This window comes from Spea bombifrons, chromosome 5, assembly GCF_027358695.1.
Source record: "Spea bombifrons isolate aSpeBom1 chromosome 5, aSpeBom1.2.pri, whole genome shotgun sequence".
Classification (NCBI taxonomy): domain Eukaryota; kingdom Metazoa; phylum Chordata; class Amphibia; order Anura; family Pelobatidae; genus Spea; species Spea bombifrons.
In genome coordinates this window covers 94,798,929-94,824,644 of record NC_071091.1, presented here as the reverse complement: position 1 = coordinate 94,824,644, position 25,716 = coordinate 94,798,929, and the positions used below count along the sequence as shown (strand labels likewise).

The 25,716-nt window shown below is 40.4% G+C and overlaps 2 protein-coding genes across 2 annotated transcripts in view; both read left to right on the top strand.

Annotated features, from left to right (window-relative positions):
- LOC128496985 (hemoglobin subunit beta-2-like) overlaps positions 1–22,220 on the top strand; it is a 44,026-nt gene extending 21,806 nt beyond the window's left edge. Inside the window, exons 2-4 of the mRNA XM_053466825.1 lie at positions 20,587–20,788; positions 21,451–21,673; positions 22,012–22,220. Of these exons, the coding sequence (XP_053322800.1) occupies positions 20,697–20,788; positions 21,451–21,673; positions 22,012–22,140 (444 nt within the window). The 5' untranslated portion in view covers positions 20,587–20,696 and the 3' untranslated portion in view covers positions 22,141–22,220. The remainder of the gene's footprint in view (positions 1–20,586; positions 20,789–21,450; positions 21,674–22,011) is intronic.
- On the top strand, positions 14,930–16,304 carry LOC128496982 (hemoglobin subunit beta-2-like). Its single transcript, XM_053466822.1, has 3 exons — positions 14,930–15,026; positions 15,575–15,797; positions 16,148–16,304. The coding sequence occupies exons 1-3, from the start codon at positions 14,935–14,937 to the stop codon at positions 16,274–16,276; spliced, it is 444 nt and encodes a 147-aa protein (XP_053322797.1). The 5' UTR covers positions 14,930–14,934; the 3' UTR covers positions 16,277–16,304.
- Positions 22,221–25,716: the final 3,496 nt, after the last annotated feature.

Sequence of the window (25,716 nt, the reverse complement as noted above, 5' to 3'; positions counted from 1 at the left end):
TATAGACAAAGGCCTGACGCCATTGGTCCAAGGAGAACTCAATACCTAGGTCACTTTCTCACTTCAGGATCGGTGGATCTTTCTCATCTTTTTGGAATGATAGTAAAAGTATAGATGAGCTTGAGATTTGTTTCTTATTTTTATCTGTTGTTAACCAATGTTCTAATTCAGGGTTCCTATCAATTCCTACCTGGTTAATAAGATTCTTCATCCTCAAAAAAGAGAATAGTTCAGATGGTGGTAAGGTAAAAGATTTACATAACTGGGGAAAGGGTATAATGGTGTTTTGATCTAACAAATTACCAATACAGGAAATGCCGCATCCTTGCCATCTGGTCAAGTCTATATCTCTAATAAAGAATCGAATAGCCTCGATAGGGGTGGAGGGCATAAGAGTTCTCTTTATTCCCATAGTTCGTTTTAGTTTAGAAAGTGTTTTAAGTGTATCATAAATTATGGGATTCGAGACTTTTATGTTTTTCAATCTACGTGTATCCGCCCAGAAGAGAGAGTATAATTCACCAAGTCCAATGTCTATATATATATAGCCATTTTGGGGAGTTATTGGATTTTTTATCCCAAGCCAGGTAGTGGGTCAGCATTGTAGCTTCATGGAGTTTGGTGATACTAGGATAAGATATTCCCCCTCTATTTGTTTTTTTAGTTAAGATATTATATGTAATTCTTGGTCTTTTCTGCTGCCAAATAAATTGTTCCATAATTTGCTGAATCTGTTTCAAGATAGGGGGGGTGAACTCTTAAAGGAATTGTTCTAAAAAAATAGAGGATTTTGGGGATTAAATATCCATTTATTAGGTGGATTCGGCCAAGCCAAGACATTTCTAAGTTTTTCCACCTTAAAAGCTGTACTTTTATTTTGTCGATTAGTTTTTTATAGTTGAAATTAATAAGTAGAGGGAGCTCATTTGTAATATTAATTCCGAGGTAATCTATAATGTGAGAACACAAGGACCCAAGCTCAGTTATTTCGTCTTGCGTAAAGCAGGTCGTAATAACCTGCGTTTTATCAAGGTTAATTTTGTAATTAGAAATTGAACTATATTTATCTATCGCTTTAAAGAGTGCGGGAAGAGAAGAAGTTAAGTTCGTCATTGAAAGAATTACATCATCTGCGTAGAGAGAGATCTTAAATGACTCTGAGTTAATTTGTATACCAAATATATCGGGCGATTGTCTCAATAACTCCGCAAAAGGCTCTATGGTAAGAATATAAAGTAACGGGGCTAGTGGGCATCCTTGGCGGGTTCCATTTTTTATGGGGAACCAATCTGAATCCAATAGATGACCGACCACCTTGGCAGTTGGATTGGTATAAAGGTTCATAATGTAATTCTTAAATGTTCCCTCAAAACCGTAGTCTGTTAGCACCGCATCTAGGTATCTCCAGTTCACCCGATCAAACGCCTTTTCGCTGTCGAGCGCCAAAAAAGCTGATTTGATTCGAAGGGAGTTGGCCTTATGTAAAAGGTTTAAGATCTTATGGGTATTATCCATGGGGCTCCTGCCTTCCACAAATCCTGTCTGATCCTTATTGATAATATTTGGTACCACTTGTTTTAGTCTCTGCGCTAATATTTTAGAGTAGATCTTAATGTCTAAATTAATTAAGGAAATAGGCCTATAGTTAAGTGTAGAGCTTGGGTCCTTGCCTTCCTTGAGTATTGGAGTTATCACCGCTTGAAAAAGTTCTACTGGTGGTTGCACCGTTAGCGAGAAAGAGGAAAATACTCGCAGTAGTAGCGGGGCAATCGTTTGCTGAAGCGATGTATAAAAAAAGAGAAGAAAATCCGTCTGGGCCGGGAGCTTTTCCTTATTTCATTTCCTTTATTGACCTCTTAATTTCTAATAATGAAATAGGTTGATTTAGAAATTGTGATTGTGAGGCCGAGATCTTTGAGAGATTTAATTTCTGTAAAAATGTGTTTATTTCCAAGTCCGAGTATGGAGGCTCGGGAGGTTATATAGAGTTTTTTTAATAATTGGCGAAAGCATTGGATATATCTTTAGGGGTAAGAAAATGATTATTTCCAACTATAATCTTTTTAATAGTTTCAGCTTTATATTTGGCTTTAAGTTTATTAGATAATATTTTCCCTAACCTGTTGCTAGAATAATACCATTTCTGGCGAAGTTGTAAGAGCATCCAATTGATTTTTTCCTGTTCTTTAGTTACGATATCCTTTCTAATAACTTTTATCTGATGGAGCATAGGAAGGTCCCTGTTGTTTTTATTAATTCTCTCTAACTCAGCTAATTTTATATGCAATTCAGTCAGTGTACGTTTCCTCTCTCTAGTACTATTCTGCCTCACTTAACAAAGCTGTGAGATATGGGTTCCTGAGACCAACTGCTAAGTCTGTATTGACCAGTACTCACACAATGAAAGTTCAGCAGACAGTGTCAACTCAGCAAAACTGACATGTAGAAGAGGATCAGTAAAGTTTTAATCTTCAGGCTGACAATCCTTGAAAACATGTACAGATATGCAGATGAAAAGACAGTAGTTCTTGCTAACAAATCACATAAAAATGGCTGCTCCCAGACAGTATGGTTAACAGCACAGAATCTACCGGAAAGGGGAGGGGTTAGCTGAATACAACCTGACTAAGGGAGCCCAGCAGGGACAAATAACATACTAGCCAGTAGCAAACAGCATATAAATCAAAATACAAAATAAACCATGAGACATGACACTCCCCGCATGAAATCTTTAGATTTCAAAATTATCTGAAACACAATAACTATTAAAGTCCACAAGTGAAAGAAATGTTGCAATGGGGAATGCAGAGTGGAAGAACACATAATAATACAATTATAAACAGAATAAACATGAAGTTGAGCCGAAAGTCTCAAAGGTCATGTATCGATGATGTGAGCCATAGTCCAAGATGAAAGGATTCAGAACTCTAACAAGTGGAACCGATCTTCAGGCTAGGGAAGCCGCATTAGGCCAAAACTTCCACCAACCCATGTTATACTCCAGTGAGGATAGAATGTTCCAAGAATGCTCTTGAGTGACACAGCTGGCAGTTCATAAACGCGTTCCACCGAGCTTTGACCTGAGTGAGAGACTGTCAAGTGGTTTCTTCCCTTGGCAGAAGAAGTACCAGTTCGGTGATTGGCCGGAAGAAACGGCGTTCAGCACCTCCTTTAGTCACCTTGACTTCTACCTTGCGGTTTCTTCCATCACCACTGGGCATGACCTGAGTGATAATACCCATTGGCCATTCGTTGCGATGAATCTCATTCTCCTTCAAAAGGACAAGGTCACCTACCTGAAGGTCAGGTTTAGACGTCTGCCATTTGTGACGGCTCTGAAGCATGTGTAAGTATTCGTTTCTCCAACGACGCCAAAATATATTAGACAGATGTTGTACCTGCTGCCATTGGCGTCTGAAAATATTGCTACAATCAAAGTTCCCAGGAGGAATTGCAGCAGTCCCGACCTTTTGGGTGAGTAGTGTAGCTGGGGTCAGAATTATAGGGGCATCAGATCCATACTCCTTTTCTCCTCTTTGAGCTGTCTTACTCAATCCGTCGATAGCCACCGCAGGAGAAGGGCTGCAACCATCTGGCAAAATGCGTGTTTTGAAGGAAGAGATCTTGGTGGGTATCTTCATTTTGCCTGTACAGATATTGCCTATTATAACCCAACCTAGATCAAGGCGTTGGGCGAATGGAGCATCATGTGGTCCATTAATTTGTTGACGTACCTTGTGTACTTGGAGAATGTCTCTGCCCAGGAGAAGTAGGATATCTGTGTTCTTGTCGAAGGCTGGCAACTCTTTAGCTATAGCCCTAAGATGAGGATGGTGAAGAGCAGCTTCCGGTGTGGGAATCTCTTCTTTATTGGATGGGATCTGGTTGCACTCGACGAGTGTAGGTAAGGGGAACTCCAGATCACCCTTGAAAGAAGATAATACGAGTCCACTGGCTCTTCTTCCAGAGACCTCTGTAATGCCGCTGCATGTACCCAAAGTGTAAGGGTAGGTGTCTCCCTTTAAGCTGAAATAATCAAAGATTTCCGATCTTGCAAGGGACCGATTGCTCTGATCATCTAGGATGGCATACGCTTTAAGAGACCTTTCTGGGTGACCTTTTGGATATATTTTAACTAAACATATTCTAGCACAGGACTTGTCACAAAGGTCTTGTCCGCAGATTTCTGTGCAGGAAGAAGACACTAAGGTTGCTACTTGGTCTGTAGTCTCCCCGCCGTACCTTGACACAGGAGGGGAGTCTGCAGAAGTTGCAGGGATGTACTGAGATGGATGTAGCGCCTGCACGTGATCCTCACAATTGCACTCTGTGCACTTGATGGGGGTTTTGCAGTCTTTGGCAAAATGTTCAGTAGAAGCACAACACCTGAAACACACCCCATATGTCTTTAGGAGCTCCTTGCGCTCTTGGAGAGGTTTCTTTCTAAAGCCAATGCACTTTTTGAGGGGATGAGGTTTCTTATGAATAGGACATAGGCGGTTAGGATTCTCAATCTTTTTACCTTGACTGTTCTCGTCAGGAGTTGATGTAGGAGGTGGAAGGACATTAGTCTTTTTCACCGATAGTGGACCCCTGTAGTTTCTAAGATTAGAGTGCGGTCTGTCGTAGGCCTGAGGGGGGATGCCAAGGGCATTGAGCTCATTGTAGGAGAAACTAGGGTCATTCTTAGTTTCTGCAATATTCTTGACAAACTCACAGAAGTAAGAGAATGGGGGAAAGGAGACTTTATTCTCTCTTTTATACTTTGACCCAAGCGTTACCCATTTTTCCTGAATATTGTATGGCAGCTTGGAAACTATAGGGTTTACTCCACGAGCAGTGTCTAGATAGCTGAGGCCAGGGAGGTAAACGTCTGCTTTGGCCAGCTGGAGCTCTAAGAGAAGGTCACTGAGTTCCAGGAATTTCTGATTGTCCTTACCGGATATTTTTGGAAAATTCTGCAGTCGTTTAAACAAAGCATCCTCTATGGCTTCAGGGCTACCAAAACTTTGTTCTAGTCTTTGCCAAGCAGCGATGAGGCCGGCTGCGGGGTTATCAATGTGGACAGCCCTGAGTCTCTTGACACGCTCTGTAGACTGTGGGCCAAGCCACCTGATCAGCAGGTCAAGCTCCTCAGCAGGAGTAATGCCAAGGCCACTAATTGTAGTTCGGAAGGTGCTTTTCCAGCTTCTGTAATTTTCAGGCTGGTCATCGAACTTGGAAAGGCTAGTTTTGGTGAGTTCGTGGCGAACCATATACTTTGCTAACTCTGACATCTCGAAGTTTGGGCAGAGAATAGCAGGTTGAAAGGTGTTGATCATGTTGTCTGTGGTATTCTGGTTGAGCAACTTAGGGTAGTATGGGGTCGCATAGGTATTTATCCCTGGTGGCGGTTTATAGTCTGTAGACCTGGTCAGGGATACATTTGGAGCAGTATTGTTGCCAGCGATTTGGCGCACTGCAGGAGAGTAGATTCGCATCTGGGGTTTTATGTGTTGAGCTTGCTGATGCATTATGGTGTGTGAAGAAAGGTCAGGGCAGTTAGTGGTTAGTGCATTGTACAGACCTTGGGCGCAGGGGTCTGCCAAAGAGTCGGTGCCGTGTTGCTTTGGAGGAATATCTCTACTGTCAGGAACATTTGAGGCAATGAGGAGATCACTATTTTGGTTTAGTACATAGTCATTGGTGCGCTTAAGGGGATCCTCGGTATCCAAGTCACTTAAGCTGGCACTGTCTCCCTCACTCCCGTTGGCAGCTTGTTCTAGAACTCTTAGTGTTGCCATGGCTGTGGCGTGCTCACATTGTTTCTCTAGAGCTACCATTTCTATTTTAGCCTTCCTTTGCGCAAAGGCTGCCTGTATCTTAGTAGCCTCTGCTTTAGCACGGGCTTGGATAAGCTGCTGGTTGAGTGTTGAACTCTTTGAACATTGCGAGGATTTTGACCTTGAGAAGTTTGAGCGCTTTGAATGCTTGCTAGATGCCGAAGTGTGAGAAGCAATCTCTTGGAGTTGAGCAATTCTCTCCTTGGCTTTTACATTGGTTTCATGTACTAAATTGTCTCTTTCTGAATTAAGGCATTGGAAATGTTCTATTTCCTTTAAAGCATCTTCTGAATTAATCTTCTGTAAATTAGAGACATAAATTTGGCTGTGAGCAAGATATTGTGAATGTGCTGTAGAGAGCTGTCCTAGAGCTTCCTCTAGTAATGACACATCAGAAGCGGTCTGTGTGATAGTGGTGGTACAACTCATCACCTGTTCCCAAAGACATTCCATGTGTTGCAATGTTTCACAGTTTATGTCTTTAAGTGCCTCAATGATCCTCCAGGTAGGCCTTATGCTGCGTTTGCTTCTAGCTGAATTGACATCTATGATTTCCTCATTTGAGGCATGTTGCTTTTCCTGTGATGATAGTGAGCTACTTCTTTCTGCCATGTTTCACACAGATGAGGTAGCTGGCTGTCTAACAGGCTTATGAGGCAGAGGTATTACTTATCTACACAGGTCCAGTACAATAGGGCTGCTAAGCTGTGTTGCTAGCAGTTGTAATTGTCTTTTCACTATTCTGCCTCACTTAACAAAGCTGTGAGATATGGGTTCCTGAGACCAACTGCTAAGTCTGTATTGACCAGTACTCACACAATGAAAGTTCAGCAGACAGTGTCAACTCAGCAAAACTGACATGTAGAAGAGGATCAGTAAAGTTTTAATCTTCAGGCTGACAATCCTTGAAAACATGTACAGATATGCAGATGAAAAGACAGTAGTTCTTGCTAACAAATCACATAAAAATGGCTGCTCCCAGACAGTATGGTTAACAGCACAGAATCTACCAGAAAGGGGAGGGGTTAGCTGAATACAACCTGACTAAGGGAGCCCAGCAGGGACAAATAACATACTAGCCAGTAGCAAACAGCATATAAATCAAAATACAAAATAAACCATGAGACATGACAAGTACCTATTTTTATCAATACTCCCCTCATGTATGCCTTAAATGCGCACCAAAGGATAGGGTCAGATACTTCCCCGTTGTCATTAACCTGACAAAATTGCTTAGCCTCCTTTGACAATTCATCTAAAATTGATGTTTCTCAATAAGTATTCGTTTAGTCTCCATTTATTTCTTGTTGTATAATCGGGATTATTAGTGATCTCTAGAAAGACCGGTGCATGGTCCGACCAAGTAATATTTCCTATCTTGGAGTCTTTCACCATTTTCAAAGAATTTGGTTTTGTCAAGAAAAAATCAATTCGCGAGTACGTTTGGTGCATATTTGAGAAGAAGGTGTAGTCTCTCTCTAGTGGGTGGATAGTGCTCCAGCAATCAAACAAAGAATTTCTTAACAAAAAATCTTGGATCCCAAAAGATGAGTTTTTAGGATGACTGCGACCTAACTTAGGATCTTGAACAGAGTTGAAATCCCCACCAAATAGGAGAGTACCCGTCTGAAGAGAGTCAATTTTAGTAATGAGTTTATCCAAGAAACGGACAGAAATCCTATTTGAGGCATATACGTTAACTAGTGTAAACTTAATATCATTAATTTTAACTATTAATATCAAGAAGCGTCCATTAGGATCAGCTTCCTCATATATAAAGTCTATTTTAAGTTTATTAGAGAAGATTATAGCCACTCCCCTTTTCTTCTTTTCACCTTCCATATTAGCTGAATAAACATGGGGGTATTTTTTTAATTTCCATAAGGAGGTGTGCGACTTAATCGAGTGAGTTTCTTGGATGAAAGCAAGGTCAATATTATTGTCTTGTAATGATTTAAATAGGGCACTTCTTTTTTGCGGAGCATTTAGTCCCTGGGCGTTTAGGGTAAAGACCCTAATGGTCATGAAAAGTGATATGTTGCCCCTAATGTTTCTATTCTCCCTCTTTCATTCATCCATTTTACAAAACAGTCATAAAATACAAGCATCATCTCTAGAGTTCAAGCAAACTAATTATGTTACTAACCCTAAAAGTTCCTGTTTCCACCACAGGAGTTATGTAGGGAGGGAGGGGGAGAGGAGGTGTAATTTAAAAAAAAAAAAACTCAGTGCCTAAGATCGCACTGTATAGTCAAGTCCAGGCCTAATATTCAGGTTGCATCTTAACCACACCTCACAATATAACATTATGTATACACGGCTCTAAAAAAAAAGATGAGTAGAATAGATACTTGCTTCAATTTGTTTGAGCAAAAGATAAAGTAAAGATCTAGATTGTGAGATATATAAATTATAAAAGTTGATTAAGAAGTATTAATAGAAATAAAAGAAAGGTGCCGTGGTAGGTAAATACCTTTAAGGTTAAACATGTGTTAAGAGTGTGTGTATTGTAATGCAGAATCGTGTTCAAATTTCACGGTCTTGTGTTATTTAGAATTAGAAGAAAGTGCAAGTGTAGATTTATAAAAGTTGTGTGTAGCTCCCCTGTGTGGGAGAGTATATAGAGAGAAAAAAAATATATATATATATATACATATATATATATATATATATATATATATATATATATATATATATATATATATTCAGCTTTCTATTAAGCCCCAATGGAGCATCTTTTCTCTGAGAGAGGACTGGTCCTTAAGTTGATATTCTTTATCTTCATAGTAGATAATTGTAGTAAATGCTGTTGGAAAGCCCCATCTATAACGAATTGATTTTTTCCTAAGAATTTGTGTGAGTTCTTGGAAAGATTTCCTGGCCATTCTTGTAGCTTGAGGAAGGTCTTGAAATACTTGAATTTCTTTAAATTGATCCATTCTTGGTTTGTCTTTTCTAATTTCTTGCATAATACGATTTTTAAGATAAAAGCTAGAGAACCTTACAATAACATCTGCTGGATAAGAAGTATCTTGAGTTCTAGGTTTACGCAACCTGTGAAATCGTTCGAATGGGAGAGGGCCCAGTTCATCTGATGAAATAAAAGTCAAAAAAAATGTTTGCAGAAAATGTTCCAAGGTCTGATTTTGTAATGCATCCGGGATTCCTCTTAGTCTCATATTTATTCTACGGGATCTGTCTTCAAAGTCTGAGATTTTTGCTTCGAGATCTTTGACTTTACTTGTAAGGACAGCATTTATGTTGTGTAGAGATTTGTTATCATCTTGCAAGCTTGTAATGATTTTATCGTGTTTCACTAGGGCTTCAGCGACTTGAGAGACCTCAGTTCTAATCTGGGCGAGGTTGTCTACCAAGTCCTGTTTAATTTTCCTATAGAATCCCTCCATCAGGTCTCTGATAAAATCTTGTGAAATCTCCTGCTGAGTCACGAGCTGTGTCTCCTTAGAGGGAGAAATAGGTAAAACTGAATGTACTGGCTCAATATTCCTTACAGGTACTGACTCCTTCAGTTCTCCTGATATTGATTTTCTATGATCCATGGGCTGTGAAAGTGATTTAGGAGAGCAAAAAATATTCATTGGTTTGCTCCTTTCTAATTTCTCTTTTTCTCTATCTTTGTCCTTTTTTTGAGGCATTTTCTTGATATAAGCCCTTCACAGAGGGTGGAGTCAAAAAAAAAAAATAAAAAAAAATATATATATATATATATGTATAGTATAATATGTAAGTCGCAATTTAGATAAGACTGCAAATGGTAAGTCCTCTCTCGTCCACGGGTCCTATAAGGGCCTCCCAAAAATACAGAAGGCTTTGAAGTATGTTAAAGTATATTGTGATTAAGTTTCTAGCATGGCTTGTATGTGAGCAAAAAAAAAATAAAAAAAAATAAATAAATAAAAATAGAAATAAAGCTCACCGCAGGATATCACATCAAGTCTGGTCTGATAAGCCTTCTGTAAAAAAAGCGTTTATTCTATCCTCCAGGTATTTTATTTTCCTCAGGAAACACTGCCGCGCACTCCTGAGGGAAGCCAAACAGAGCAGGCGTTTCACGAGCGGTTTAGCCGGGATTCCCGGCACAATACGTAAGCCGCAGACCGCTCAGGCTCCGTATTTCAGAAACCTTCGACGGACTAATACAGCAGCTCACGCTACAGCCGCTCGTCCCGAATCGGCGGTCGACGATACGGGAGGAAAATCAAACAACTTTGGGGACGCGGGAAGTAGTTTGAAGGGGCATATGGGGGGGTGTAGTTTGAAGGGGCAGAGGGGGGTTAGTTTGAAGGGGCAGAGGGGGGTAGTTTGAAGGGGCAGAGAGAGGGGTAGTGAGGGGGGGCGCCAGAGGAGTAGTCGGCACAGGGCGCCACAACGCCTAAGGCCGGCTCTGATTCCATTGATCCATGTTTTCTCGTTTTGGCTCTTTATATATAAAATGCAGCAAGCTCTTTTGCTAGTACCTTAACACACATATTTTAGAGTAAGTGTAAAGAACAATTCTGCTACAATCAACAATGCGTCTGGGAACACATATATTTTTCCATGGTTTTCAGTTCATGGTCAAAGATCTCCTGCAGCTACTAAACACTGAGTTCTGTTTCACTGCGTTCTTTTTCAATTCAAATAAAAACAGCACTACATTTAGCTTATTCCACTTTTTTTAAAAAGTGAACAGAAATTACTTTTATGTAATCATGGGAAGCAACCAAAATGACCATAAGAATATTTAGATAGAACACGAAATGGTCCTCCCCAATCTGGCCTTGATGCAACTCCATTTTCATTCAATGCCCTGCCTTATTAATCTATCCTTTACCCCAAGATGTATCGTATTTTGCTCGATTATAAGACGACCCTGATTATAAGACGACCCCCCAAAATCTGAATATTAATTTAGGAAAAAAAGAAAAAGCCTGAATATAAGACGACCCTATAAGAAAATAGTTTTAACAGTAAATGTTAATTCATGTAAACTATGTGAACAATTGTTTTTTAATAAAAGCTATGATTGAGAAAAATCAACAAACAAACCAACAAACTGCACATGGACCCCGAGAAATTCAGGGTGTGTATCTATTATCTTTTTCTCTAACATAGGAAATATTTAAATTTGGAATACTTTAGTTATGACCGTGACAGATTCACCGGAAGTTTCCACAAATAAATATCCCACACACATAGACCAGTAATGAATATATTCCATGTACTTTTCAAATGTGTTTTGATGCCTATATAATACGCCCTACCGATATCATTACATGGCTGCTAGCATAACATTAATAATCCATTTTTGCAATTTTGTAAAAGAATTTGAAAATCTGTAATTTTACACAATTAAGGCTGTACAAGGCCGTATTGCTACTAACCATGATAAAGGCTATAATACATGTATGTGGTTTTTTTTCCAGCGTCTTTGAGAAATGCTGGTGATTGTTCTGTCTGCCAAACTGGGATCCGCTTTCACCCCTCAGGTCCAGGCCGCCTGGGAGAAATTCATTGCAGTTCTGGTTGCTGGTCTGAGCCACGGATATTATTAAACTGACCATCTGAGATCATGGATAACTGTGCTTGAACATTAAAGCATTAGTAATAAAAGCTGCTTGTAACTAAAACAATTATTTGTCATGTATCTTTGTCAATATATAATTAAACGCCTAAACACTACATACCTGATGTTCATAAATAACATTTAATTGTATGTCCTGTCAGAGGCATTCTTATGGCCTGTAGCTTAAAGGAGAAAAAAAAAGAGAGAGGAGATATGACAAAAATGTATTTGAATACGCAAATGGATTCAATGTAGTAAACGAGGGAAGAATATTTCAGAGGAGAAATGTTAGTACAAGAGGTCATAATTCAGGGCTGCCCCAAGACACTGTGCTTCCTGGGTCCAAGGATGAAATGGTGCCCACAGCCACCAAAACCATGCCACATCCATTTTGTTATATCATGATTAATAAATCCACTCTGTCATGCTCTCACACTCACGCTCTCAATGTCTTCCTACCTTCTCTGCCAACCGCTTCTGTGTCCTTTTCTGCAGCTCTGCTTCTTCTCTTGCCCCTTCCTGTCCTTCTGTTGTATTTATTCTGTTTTCACTTTCACGCATTTGTACATACTCCCAGATTTGCACAGACCTACACACTTATACCCTACCTTAACACTTATGATACGCGTTCATACTCACACAAAAAACTACACTTCAATGCTCACACAAACATTCACACATCCATGCTCATCCACATCCTTGGTCACACACATGCTACTCATATCATTACATGGCTGCTAGCATTATACACCCATGCTCACACATACATCATGTTCCATGTGTATCTGGCTTGGACTAGGTATTATATGAGAAGAATCAAGCTGAATGGGGAGGGGTTAATATGATTACATAGGGTAGAAGTGGAGTCTCCTCTGTTTTCTTTTTGATTTGGTCTCAGTTCTGGACAAGGTTAGGCAAATACAATTCTCTGGATTTCTTGCCTTCAGCAAACACCTTGCTTCATTTTCTCTGTGCTTTCTGGCTCTTGTTGTTATATTTCATTCTCTTCTATTCTTTCCTCCCTCTTAGGCAACTTCTTTTGCCCAATCTCTTTATTTGCACCTTACTTGCTGATATATTTCACTTCCTTTTTTCTTTTATTTTGCTTGCCCTCCTCTTTTTAATTTATATTCTGCCCCTCCTCCATGCTATATAGACACACGCATCCACACATATACAGCTACACGCACATATAGATCTACACGAACACACACACATATACAGTATATATATAAATATATGTATACACATACATAACCGATCAGCCAAAACATTATGACCACTGACAGGTGAAGTGAATAAAATTGTAATGACTAGACGACTGGGTCAGAGCATCTCCAAAACTGCACCTTGGGAACTGGGAACTTGTGGGGTGTTCCCAGTCTGCAGTGGTCAGTACCTATCAAAAGTGGTCCAAAGAAGGAAAAGAGGTAAACAGGCAATGGGTTCATGGGCGGCCAAGGTTAATTGATGCACATGAGGGTCAAATCCAACAGACCAGCTACTGTACGTCAAATTACTGAAAATGTTGCTGGTTCTAATAGAAAGGTGTCAAAATACACAGTGCATCGCAGTTTGTTGCGTATGGGGCTGCTTAGCCACAGTCCAGTCAGGGTGCCCATGCTGACCCCTGTTCACTGCCGAAAGACCCTACAATAGGCAAGTGAGCATATGAACTAGACCCCGGAACAATGCAAGAAGGAGCCTGGTCTGATGAACCACGTTTTCTTTTACAACACATGGATGTCCGTGTGCATGTGCATTGCTTACCTGGAAGAATGCAAGTCGCTGGAGGCAGTGTGATGCTTTGGGCAATGTTCTGCCAGGAAACCTTAAGTCCTGCCATTCATGTGAATGTTACTTTGGCACATACCACCTACCTAAGCATTGATGCAGACCATGTACATGGTAGTCCCTTATGGCATTGGCCTCTTTCAGCAGGATAATGCACCCTGCAACAAAGTAAAAATGGTTCAGGAATGGTTTGAGTAACACAACAATGAGTTCAAGGTGTTGACTTGGCCTCCAAATTCCCCAGATCTCAACCCAGTCGAGCATCTGTGGGATGTGCTGGACCATAAAGTATGATCCATGTAGGGCCCACCTTGCAACATACAGAACTTAAAGGATCTGCTGCTAACGTCTTGGTGCCAGATACCATAGCAAACCTTTAGAGGTCAAGTGGATTCCATGCCTCGATGGGTCAGGGCTGTTTTGGCAGCAAATAGGGGACCTACACAATATTAGACAGGTGGTCATAATGTTATAGCTGATCAGTGTATATACATACATGTACATACACAAATACACCGTACTTTCCAGATACTCTCCTTCCCTCCTGTGTGTTCCTTTCGGCAATCATCCTCCCTCACTGCACGTCGAGAAGTCATGCAATTTCTGTGAGCACAGTGTCAGGGAGAATGATTGTCACATTTCGCGGGACGCCGCTTAGTGGAACAGGTGAGAGGTCCCTGGAGCCCCCAGCCCTTGTTCTGGAGCGTCTACTCGGTCTATATGTCCTCTCTTTACTAGAATTCAATTACCACCTGTAGGCTGACAACATGCTAATTTAACGTTCCTCCCCTGACCTGTTGTCCTCTCTTCTAACTCAAATTACTGTCACTGTGAGGTTCGTCTTACCAGGAGGAATCCGATATGCAGGACTGGAACACACTTGCTCAAAAACAGAACACACACAAGGGGCCTGGTGAGGGTAACAGGGCACTTGGCAGTGTAACTGTAAGCACGAGTGGTCAGAGGGAAGCCTTTTAGTAGACCAGGGTCGGGACGTCAGAGATACACAGGAACCGTTTAGATAGCCGGGGTCAGGAAGCCAGAGGTACACGTAGTCGGTATGGATAGCCAAGGTCAGGATGCCAGAGGTACACAACGTTGCAGGGAGAGCCAGAGTCAGGATGCCAGAGATACACGGAGTGAGAGTATAGCCAGAGTCAGGATGCCAGAGAAACACGAGAGCCGTTTAGCAGACCAGGGTTGGATACCGGGATAACGAGAGAAATATATCAAATACAGGAGGAGCTCACGATATACGGAAGGAATCAGTATAACTGAGCACTGAGGACACTGTGCGAGAGGTTTAAATAGCCCGGGGGGGGGCGTTCCCCGACGTCTGGGACGTGATCGCGGAATCCAGCCGGCGGTCAGCCTCATAAATATGCATGAAGCGCTCGAGCGCGAGCGGCTGCTTCATGTTCCAGTGAACGGTGCCGGCGTTTCAGCCGGGAGGGAGGAGAGGATGTCCGGGAGCCACTTAAGGTAGGTGCTTTACAGTCACTCTGAAATAGCATCTTGATGGCATCCCATTGCCTGAAGCTCAACGTTTACAAGACTGCACTTCTGGTTACTTATCTCCTCAATCATCCCCTTAATTTCCAGTTAGGAAATCCAGCAGTCTTTACCTGCAAAGATTGAATTGATCCTTTCCTCACACTACTAATAAAATACTAATTAATTCCTTTGTGATATTCTATCTAGAGTACAACTCTTTTTATCTCTCCAATGCACTCACCAACCTCAACAGACACCATGGTTCACGTTACAGCTGAGGAGCGTACCGCCATCACTTCCGTCTGGCAGAAGGTCAACATTGACAAGGGTGGCAGCGACACCCTGACCAGGTAATTAGCAGAAATAATTTGCTATAATCTTGCTACAAACAGAAGGCACGTGCTTTTAAGGTTGTGTGCTCCCCTTTCTCCATATTTTTCTGCTAAATGTGCTGCATATGGCATAATCAATGAAAGGGTTACATTGGTTGCTATGGTAATTGCTCCATATTTATGAATGCAGATAAGAAATATGACCACATATTGTTAAGATTTTTTTGTCTATTTCAGATAATTATGTATTTTCATTATATTTTTTAATAATCGTGACATAAAGCAGCACAGATATACATCTAAAATCTCCAGCCCTAAAATTAAATTAAGTGTTCCAGGCATAATTCATGCTTATTTACCCATAATGTTGATCTATTGATAAGTATATATTGTCGGTAACAGTGAATAATAGATAGAGGCTTTCAATGTGCAAGCAAAGAGAACATTTGTATATTAGAATACTATATTTAAAAAATGGTATATTTTATTTTAGTATATATCAGGTCCTCAGTCAGAGTGCGATTTTTATTTAAAAAAAAACAAAACCTGTTTTTCTATCACTCCAGGCTGCTCGTTGTCTACCCCTGGACCCAGAGGTATTTCAGCTCTTTCGGAAACCTGTCCAATGAAGCCGCTATCTCTGGAAATGTTAAAGTGCAGGCCCATGGCAAGAAGGTTCTGGGTGCCATCGGCGGTGCCATCCAACACTTGGATGATGTCAAGGGCTCTCTCCGCGCTCTCAGTGACACCCACGCCAACAAACTGCACGTGGACCCCGAAAACTTCAAGGTATATAATCTCTTATTACTACTTTCTATATGTTTTCTCTACTGCAGGTAACCTTTAGTCTGGAATATTTTGGTTAATCCCATAAAAGATTCACAAAAGGTTTTTATCAATACATTTCTGAAACATACAAAGGCCAATAATAGATCTTTTTAGTTGACCTTTTAACATGTATTAAATGTCTATATAGTATGACCTACTGATAACATTAAGTGTTATTAATATGTAAAAGACGTATAATTTAGAGTTCATAACTCTATACAGTTAAGGGTTATACCATAAAGCCATGTTGCTCTTAATCTTTGCATTGTAAAGGCATGTGTTAAAAGCATGTATATCTTTCTTTTTTACAGCGTCTTGGAGAAATGCTGGTGATTGTTCTGGCTGCCAAACTGGGATCCGCTTTCACCCCTCAGGTCCAAGCCGCCTGGGAGAAATTCATCGCAGTTCTGGTGGCCGGTCTGAGCCACGGATATTATTAAACTGACATTATTCTACGTCATCTTGAAATGTGGATTTCTGTGTGTGTTCATATTGAAACATACGTAATAAAGTGTAGTTTTGACTAAAGTGAGACTCACTTGTGTTGTTAACTACTGATACTTATTAAAGAAGGTCTATACCACTTAACAACTAAATAATCATGACTGGAGCAAAACGTGGGCAATTGTGTAAAATGAGCATTCAATTGGTTTCCATGGTGAATATATCTCAAATATTCTTGGATATAAATAGCTAGTTGGTTATATTTGGACTAGGTCGAAAGAACAATTCTACTGAAAAGTAGTTTTTGGGGGGTTTTTTTAGATGAACAAATCAGGAATTGGTCTGGGCAAATGTATAATTTCTCCAAATTTTGTTGTTTGTGGTCAAACTTCCCTAGCAGCTCCTACATTTGTTAAAGGGTGATGACACTTGGGTTGGTGGTTACAAACCTCTACCTTTTGGTTCTAAACACTCTTTTAAAGTTTTTAAAGTCTGCCTTTTAGCCATATGGACTGGATCTCAAATGCAGAGTTTCTAAAAATGATCAAACTTGTTAAGTTTCATATTGTCAAATGATCAGTAGAAACTTTTGAGCATTGATGCTCCTCCATCAACCTGTCCTTTTCATCTTATTTTACTACTTATTTCTGTTCTTCTCTATCCCTGCGTTGTGCCCATGTTTTTTTACCAGCCTCTCATTTTCTGTCTCTCACTACCTCCACATCGATGTCATAGGATGCCACCTTTGTCACAAATCAGTTTGTGATTTCCCCTGCTAGATCTGCCCCGGTCCACTGTAGGTGCTATTATTGTGAAGTGAAAGTATATATGAGTGACAACAGCTCAGCCACAAAGGGATAGACCACGCACACTCACCTCTTCTCTATAGCTTAACTCACAACAAAGTTTCAAACTGCCTCTGTAAACAACATCAGCACAAGCAGTTTCCATGGCCAAACTGCTGTACGCTTTAATTGCGAGACAGACCTTCTTGTAGTATATCTGCAAAGGGGGGAAAACTCCATATTAATGCCAATGGTTTTGGAATGGGGTACCCAACAAGCCTAGGTGGGATGGTCAGGTGTCCCCATATTTTTGTTTATATAGTGTATATCAGATTAGGTTCTGCACAAACCTGCATTGCAGCTCGAGCTGTGATAAGACTAAAGAACCAGAGCTGGCTCTTCATGGAAAGTGGATGAGTGGCCTCACCCCTGGCCTGCCTTTCCTGCCACCAATCCCCCTCCTGAATTAGATTGTTATTTAAATTAATTTACAAACTGGTGTTCATGTGTCTTATATACAGTATGTCCTTATGTCAGGGCTGTGGTCATTATTTGGCTATTGCATATGGTAAATAAATAGAAAACACTGGTGGTGTATTCTGGTCCAGGCCATGTAGACCTACGGTGACCTTGGACAGCTGCTCTCACTGGGATGGTTGAGGGTATCGGAAATCTCCTGTAAACCAGCACATTTATATTGCAGGAGACTCCTGTTGTATTTTTAATTCTTGACATGTGACCTAAGGCAGAGCACAAGAGTGTGACATCATATCCCGGCACTCTGTGTAAAGTGTAGGTGAACCCTCTCAGCATGGTTAGCTTGGGAACCAGGGCACAATCCCAATAAATATACCACTGGCAAAACCCTCAGCAACAGTTCTATGCAGAGCGGAGAGCAGTCTAAAAACGGCTGTGTAGAAGAAAACAATTGGGCTGTCTCAGGTCTATTCACTAACAATGTGAGCTGTTGGTTGATTCAAGGGATGGTTTGACTGACGTGACCAGCAAGTATCTGCAAGTAGCTTACAAACTCTCAAGGCAACACACAAGTTCACCAAGAAAATGTTTGCTTAAGTATGCGATGGCTTGTGACGCTTGCAAGTGTATCAGGCTAAAATAACAATAAAATAATGTTCCCTCTTTTGTTGGATTTTACACAAATACCACTACAGCAGAGAAAGAGGATTAGGGTGTCAGGGTGATCCTCATCCTGGTTTCAGAACAGCCCTTTGTAGCCACGGCTCTTATTTTTGTTTTATTTTATGCTGTTATCAATTCAACAGAGGAACAGGCTGAGAGTGTTATGCTGACCATCATCCTGGATTCACAATAGCCGCTTGTGGCCACAGCACAACAGTAAGACTCCTGAGCTCCCCTTTTCTTTGGCCGGACATTCATATGTATACAGCGGCAAAACTACCGGGGTCACAGGGATCACGACTGCGACCGGGCCCTGGAGTTCTGCCAGTCCGGGGGGCCCAAGGCACTCGGCGCCCTTCTGTCTCCTCTGCTCCCTGCCGCCCCTGCAGCCGCCTGCCTCAGAGCTGCCCCGACTGTAGTGCTGGGAGCGTGAGGCGTCTGTCTTGGGTGCCGGCAAATGTGTGTGATTCAAACAATATATATTTTATGTGTGATATTTTGATGTTTATTCCCCCAAAATCAATAGCACATTTTTGGTTAAAGTTTGTAAACCATTTTGATTGCTCATGATAATAAATATTAGAACTTTTATAGTTTCTTGATCCAAGAAGAAATCTGATTGCACCTTGGAGTCAAGAAGGACTCCTTCCCATAGGTAAAATTCTAAAAATAATAATAAATAATAATTGGGGCAGAGGGTTGCCTTCTTTTGGATCAAAAGCAGGAAGGATGGGTAGAAGGGATGGACGTGATGGACTTAGGTCATTTTTCAGGGAAAAGAAAAAATGTCGGTGCGCTAAGCTAGTCACAGGCTCACATAATACAAATGTGTAATACGAGGCCTACCAAACAGGTGTAAGCATGCAGCAAGAAACAGTGTATTGGCTGTACAATGTATACAAAGAACAAAAACTGTCTGCGCTTCTTACCCTAATAAAGTTGGCAACAAATATATAAACATAATATAAATGAGAGGTTTTGGTTATATGAATTGGCCAAAGCATAATTAAGCTCACCCGCCACGTCAAGGCACACTCTCAATAGGGTGAGAACCTACTCTCACCTCCTACATAGTGGGCACACAAAGCAGTTTATACTGCTACCAAAACCTTATTAATGTGTTGGGGGAGGTGCAATTAAACCTCCTCCCTATTAACCCCTGGACAGCAAGCTGCAACCAGACTGATGAAGAGCCAACAACCTCAAATATGTGCAAACAGGGAAAAGAAAAAATGTCGGTGCGCTAAGCTAGTCACAGGCTCAAATAATACAAATGTGTAATACGAGGCCTACCAAACAGGTGTAAGCATGCAGCAGGAAACAGTGTATTGGCTGTACAATGTATACAAAGAACAAAAACTGTCTGCGCTTCTTACCCTAATAAAGTTGGCAACAAATATATAAACATAATATAAATGAGAGGTTTTGGTTATATGAATTGGTCATTTTTCAACCTACATTTCTATGATTTAAAGCATGTTGTGACTATATGATTATGTAACATAAACACACATTTTGTATTGAGTTACTTAGAGATTCTTGGATACTTTGAGATTCATATTTAATATCATTTTTAAATCAGCAAAAATTGTGCTTCTGCTATTGCCCGTGATGAGAATCTATACCTACTTTGATACTTAAGCACATACTGCATCTGAAACAACCTCATGCATTTTAAAAGCCTTATAAGCTAAAAATACAATAATATATAAATAAAATATGCAATTTTCTGGCTATATTTTCTACATAAGACTTCAAACCTTGTCCCATGATGCAAAACTAACCTCAAGTTAGCTACCAATGAACGGCTGAACTTCTCCCATAAATGAATAGTGTGTTTTTTCCCAAAGAAAATTACAGATAAAGAAAGGTTGTACAGGGAAGCCTAACTATCTTTTTTCTGTTTAACTGTAAATGAAATCATTTGTAAGTAACAAGAATATTAGTTTAGTGTATGAAGTTATTGACTTTTCTCATGCCAGTTTTAGGATCACTGCAATTATTGGTAACTAGAATTTCAGAGGACATCACTTTTAACAACACAGAATCATTATTATTGAAGGTGTGCTCTATTACAAACACGGAAGTCAAGCTCTGGTGAGCTAAGCAGGACTCCCCAAATATCTCTAGCTGAGCTCAAGAGTGGTGTAATTGTCATTTTGCACACTTGTGTTTTATAAGACTGTGAGATCAGCATCATCCACTGTGAATCCAGAAAGATAAAATTCTGCAGGTAGCAGACATGATACAAAAAGCATGTCAATTGTATGGATTATGTATTAAGGCTAAATGTTGGGTGGAGCAACTGGAAACACAGCACAATTACATAACTAGCAATTATAATTATATTATATTATATATATATATATTAATAATAATAGGTGGGACATAACTAGTTCTCCTTTAAAAGCCAAGGAGGTTGGCTGTGGTTCTCAGAGCTTTTGACACTTCTCACTTGAGTCTTAGCCACTCTCCAACCCAAACAGTCACCATGGTTCACTTTACACCTGAAGAGCGTGCCGCCATCACATTCTTGTGGCAGAAGGTTGACATCAGCAAGGATGGCGGTGACATCCTCACCAGGTAATTAACAGCAATAGTTTGCTATAATATTGTACAAATTGTACCAATAGAAGACATGTATATCTGTTATACTCCTAAATTAAACCTGTGGCACTATTCTACATTATCCATATTCCATACCCTTTAACTGATTTTATATGTACATGATACATGTAGGCTTATCCCAATGCTTTTCTTTAGCACTGAGTAACTGTTTGTTTAGTACCAAAAGGTATTTAATGTTGCTCATAATGAGTTTTAAATTAAATAAATTATTTGGCCACATCATGTCTATATTTATAATGGGTAATTCTGCTGGATGTACTAATTATGGTGCAATTAGCAGGAGTGTTTCAATGGTTGCAATGATGATTGTTTCATATTTAAAACTGTGCTTGCACAGAAATAAAGCCCTGTATTGATGAAATGTCTATTGTCTACTTCAAATGAAAAATATGACACAATAAGGCATATTAATTGAGTTATATGAGATAAAAAAAAAATACCTGTACAATTATATAAAGTGGTTTATGCAATAATTTAAGCTTATTAACACCTAAGTTTATCTACATTTATTGACTAAAACTATATTTAATAAATTATACAATTTATCATAGTATATACTAACGACTGAGTCTCGTATACAATTATTTTGTTTAAAAACTGTTTCTCTATCACTCCAGGCTGCTTGTTCTCTACCCCCAGACCCGGAGTTATTTCAGTTCTTTCGGAGACCTGTCCAATGAAACCGCTATCTCTGAAAATGTTAAAGTGCAGGACTATGGCAAGAAGGTTCTGGGTGCCATTGGCAATGCCATCCAACACTTGGATGATGTCGATGGCTCTCTCCGCCAACTCAGTGATATCGACACCAACAAGGTGCTTGAAGACCCCCGCAACTTCAGGGTATATAAATATTATTATTAATAATAGATTACTTACATCATTGAGTGACTGCAACCATAACATTAAACAATATTTTGAAATATTATACTTATTTCCATAAAAGATTCAGTGGCAACGTTCCACGTGATCACGATTATGAGACAGAAGAGCTCCACAACTCAACTGTAATCTCTTCATCTTTTAAATTCTTTTAATGCTTACCATTGGATGCTAGCATAATATTAACAATTCAATTGAAAAATTAAGATTATGCCTTCATGGCCACACAATATACTAGTGCTTTGAGATTTTGAATGGCATGAAAACCTATGTATGATTTGTATTTTTTTCTTTCACAGCTACTTGGAAAAATGCTGCTGATTATTCTGGATGACAGACAGGGATCCGCTTTCACCCCTCAGGTCCAGGCCGCCTGGAGGAAATTCATTGTAGTTATAGTGGCCGGTCTGAACCAGGGATATTATTAAACTGACTGTATTATACTCCATCTTAAAATGTGCTTTCAGTGTGTTCATTTTGAAACATTCTTAATAAAATGTAATTTAAACCAAAAGTGTTGTAAAGTGTTTCATGTTGTAAACCACTGGTCACTTTTATAAGAATGTGCACATGCTGTCATATCATTGTCTTTAAATAACATTTAACCTCCTGTAATGTAACAGTGTAATCCTGGCCTACATGGCAATTCCCACTTTCTCCCAAGTTTTTGTGTTGGGAAAGTTGGGTGTGGGTTTCAAACGTGTTTGGAGATGGTAGAAACAATTTATATTTTCCTATTTATAAGGGCAAAACTTGAGCAACCTTTGGGTAAAGGTGTACATTTGGAAAGTCACACTGAATATTCCATTCAGGGCCGGCCTTAGGGGTGTGAGACCTGTGCGACCGCACAGGGCGCCATGGTAGCAGGGGCGCCTACCCGGGACTTAACTTAAAACATCGGGGTTTTTTTAAACTTTATCTAGCATCATCATGTTAAATAAAGTTCAAAAAAACCAAAAAAAAACGATGCTTTAATCTAAGTCCCGGGCAGGGGCGCTGAGCGGTTGCTCGTGAAGTTCTCAGCAACCGCTCGGCGCCCCTTACTCTCCGTGACTCCGTCGCGGTGCCGGCATCTCATGTTGAGTGCCGGACTACTCCGGCGCTCAACATGAAATGCCGGCACCGCGGCAGAGCGAGAAGATGGATGCCTCCCGCTCTCACCGCAGGACTCCGGCAACAAGGTAAGTGTGGGGGGGTGTAGTTTGAAGTTGCAGAGGGGGGGTGTAGTTTGAAGGGGCAGAGGGGGGTATAGTTTGAAGGGGCAGAGGGGGGGTGTAGTTTGAAGGGGCAGAGGGGGGGTGTAGTTTGAAGGGGCAGAGGGGGGGGTATAGTTTGAAGGGGCAGGGGGGGTGTAGTTTGAAGGGGCAGAGGGGGGTGTAGTTTGAAGGGGCAGAGGGGGGTGTAGTTTGAAGGGGCATAGGGGGGTGTAGTTTGAAGGGGCAGAGGGGGGTTAGTTTGAAGGGGCAGAGAGGGGGGTAGTTTGAAGGAGCAGAGAGGGGGGTAGTGAGGGGGGCTCCAGAGGAGTAGTCCGCACAGGGGGCCACAACGCCTAAGGCCGGCTCTGATTCCATTGACCCATTGTTACCTTTCGCCGGCGGGTCTGTCCAGGGAGCTCCTCTGCTGCCGTCCTCGGTGCTATGGAGGTGCACACACGTGCACGCTGTCATGGCGGCCAGGAATCCTTACCCAGCAACTGCATACGTCACGCTAGGGGGCGGGTCCTCCCGCTTTTTATCTGATTGGCTGATTATTGCCTGCAGCTGTTTGGCACCAAATTTAAACCCACTGCTCACTCTAATCTGAGCCCTTGTGTGGTACAAACGTTATCACTGTCTCAGTGTGCTATATTCTGATTTACTGGTTTCCTGACTCCTGCTTTGTTCCTGACTACTCTTTGATCGCTGCCTGGATTGACTTTGGATTGCTTTTTGGACTTTGCCTGTGTGCTGCCTGCCTTGACCTTGGACTGTGACCTGTTTATGCTATTGGAACTTTCCTGCTGTTGTCCCACTATTCCTCCTGCTACTACCCGTCCTGATATCCTACCATTCTGCAAATGGGACCCGTCTCTCGTCGAATTGTTACACCCATGTTTTCTCGTTTTGGATCTTTATATATATGCAGCAGAAATGCAGCAAGCTCTTTTGCTAGTACCTTAACACACATATTTTAGATTAAATGTAAAGAACAATTCTGCTACAATCAACAATGGGTCTGGGAACACATATATTTTTCCATGGTTTTCAGTTCATGGTCAAAGATCTCCTGCAGCTACTAAACACTGAGTTATGTTTCACTGCGTTCTTTTTCAATTCAAATAAAAACAGCACTACATTTACCTTATTACATTTTTTTAAAAAAAGTGAACAGAAATTACTTTTATGTAATCATGGGAAGCAACCAAAATGACCATAAGAATATTTAGATAGAACACGAAATGGTCCTCCCCAATCTGGCCTTGATGCAACTCCATTTTCCTTCAATGCCCTGCCTTATTAATCTATCCTTTACTCCAAGATGTATTTATATTTCTCCTCATTTATGTTATTCTCTATTCTCATTTTAGTCTTCTAGTTCTCTGTTTATACTCCTTTTCTCTTCCCCGATACCTCTTCTTAAAAAAAAAAAAACGTTTTCCTATTTATTAGGGCAAATGCAGCAATCTTTGGACAAATTTGAGAAATCACTGAACATTCCATTGATTCATGGTGGTGGAAGCATATTTCTCATTTTGGCTCTTTATATCTCAAAATGTAGCCTACGCTTTTGCTAGTACCTCAAAACACATATTTTGTGTTAAGTGTAAATAACAATTCTGCCACAAAGTAGTTTGTCACAAAAGGCCTAACTGGAAACACAAATCAGCAATCAGGAAACACAAATTGTCTGGGAACGTATATAATTTCTACATTTGCAGGTGTATCAGGCTCTATCAATAAAATAATGTTCCCTCTTTTGTTGGATTTTACACAAATAAACACATTTGGGAGTTTTCTTTCTTGTTTCAGATAGCCCAACATGCAGCATCCATCCTCAAATGTCGGTACAACAGAACACAAATCCTCTGTTCTTGAGATTCATGGTGAATATGGACCATGTATAAAAGTAAGTGGAATGTCTTTCAAATGTTCAAGAGTGTGATTCAAACAATATATATTTTATGTGTGATATTGTGATGTTTATTCCCCCAAAATCAATAGCACATTTTTTGTTAAAGTTTGTAAACCACTTTGAGTGCTCATGATAATAAATATTAGAATATAACATTACTTTTATAGCTTCTTGATCCAAGAAGAAATCTGATTGCACCTTGGAGTCAAGAAGGACTCCTTCCCATAGGTAAAATTCTAAAAATAATTTTTTTTTTTTTTTTTTTTTTCCCCTCAGCCTCTTTATTATGATGGGCTTTTATGCACTATACAGGGTAGCTAATACTAAGGTATAATGGACAATACACTTCTGAATGTGTAAAGGCACATGGATAAAGTTTAAAATGCACCTGGATCGGTAGATTCTTGATGTACCTTGAAACACAAAGAAAATCACACATATGAATTAGGATATCTATAGTGCATGAAAATAGCTGTAATATGTAAAATAGAACATAATATACACATGCTTAGGTATAGGACTTAAATCTAGTTATGCTCTCTATGGAATATTATTAATCTGTATGTAGAGCTGAATCCTATTAATTTTCAATTCTTTATTATATAAAATCTATCCTATTTAATTTAGGTATGATTAATGTTGAAACACTAAGCTGTTTGCTCACTTGTACGGGACCTTCAATCACAGAGGATTAGGGGTTTTTATTCTACGTATTATATACACTAGCGAATACTATGTCTATAAACAGGGCCGGCCGAAGACTTAACGCCGCCTGGGGCGAAGTTTAAAACGCCGCCCCCCCCCCGCCGACGCCGGGGGGGGGGGGGCGGCATTTTAAACTTCGCCGACGCAATAATCTACGATCCCCCCCGGTACTTACCTTTAAACAGTCC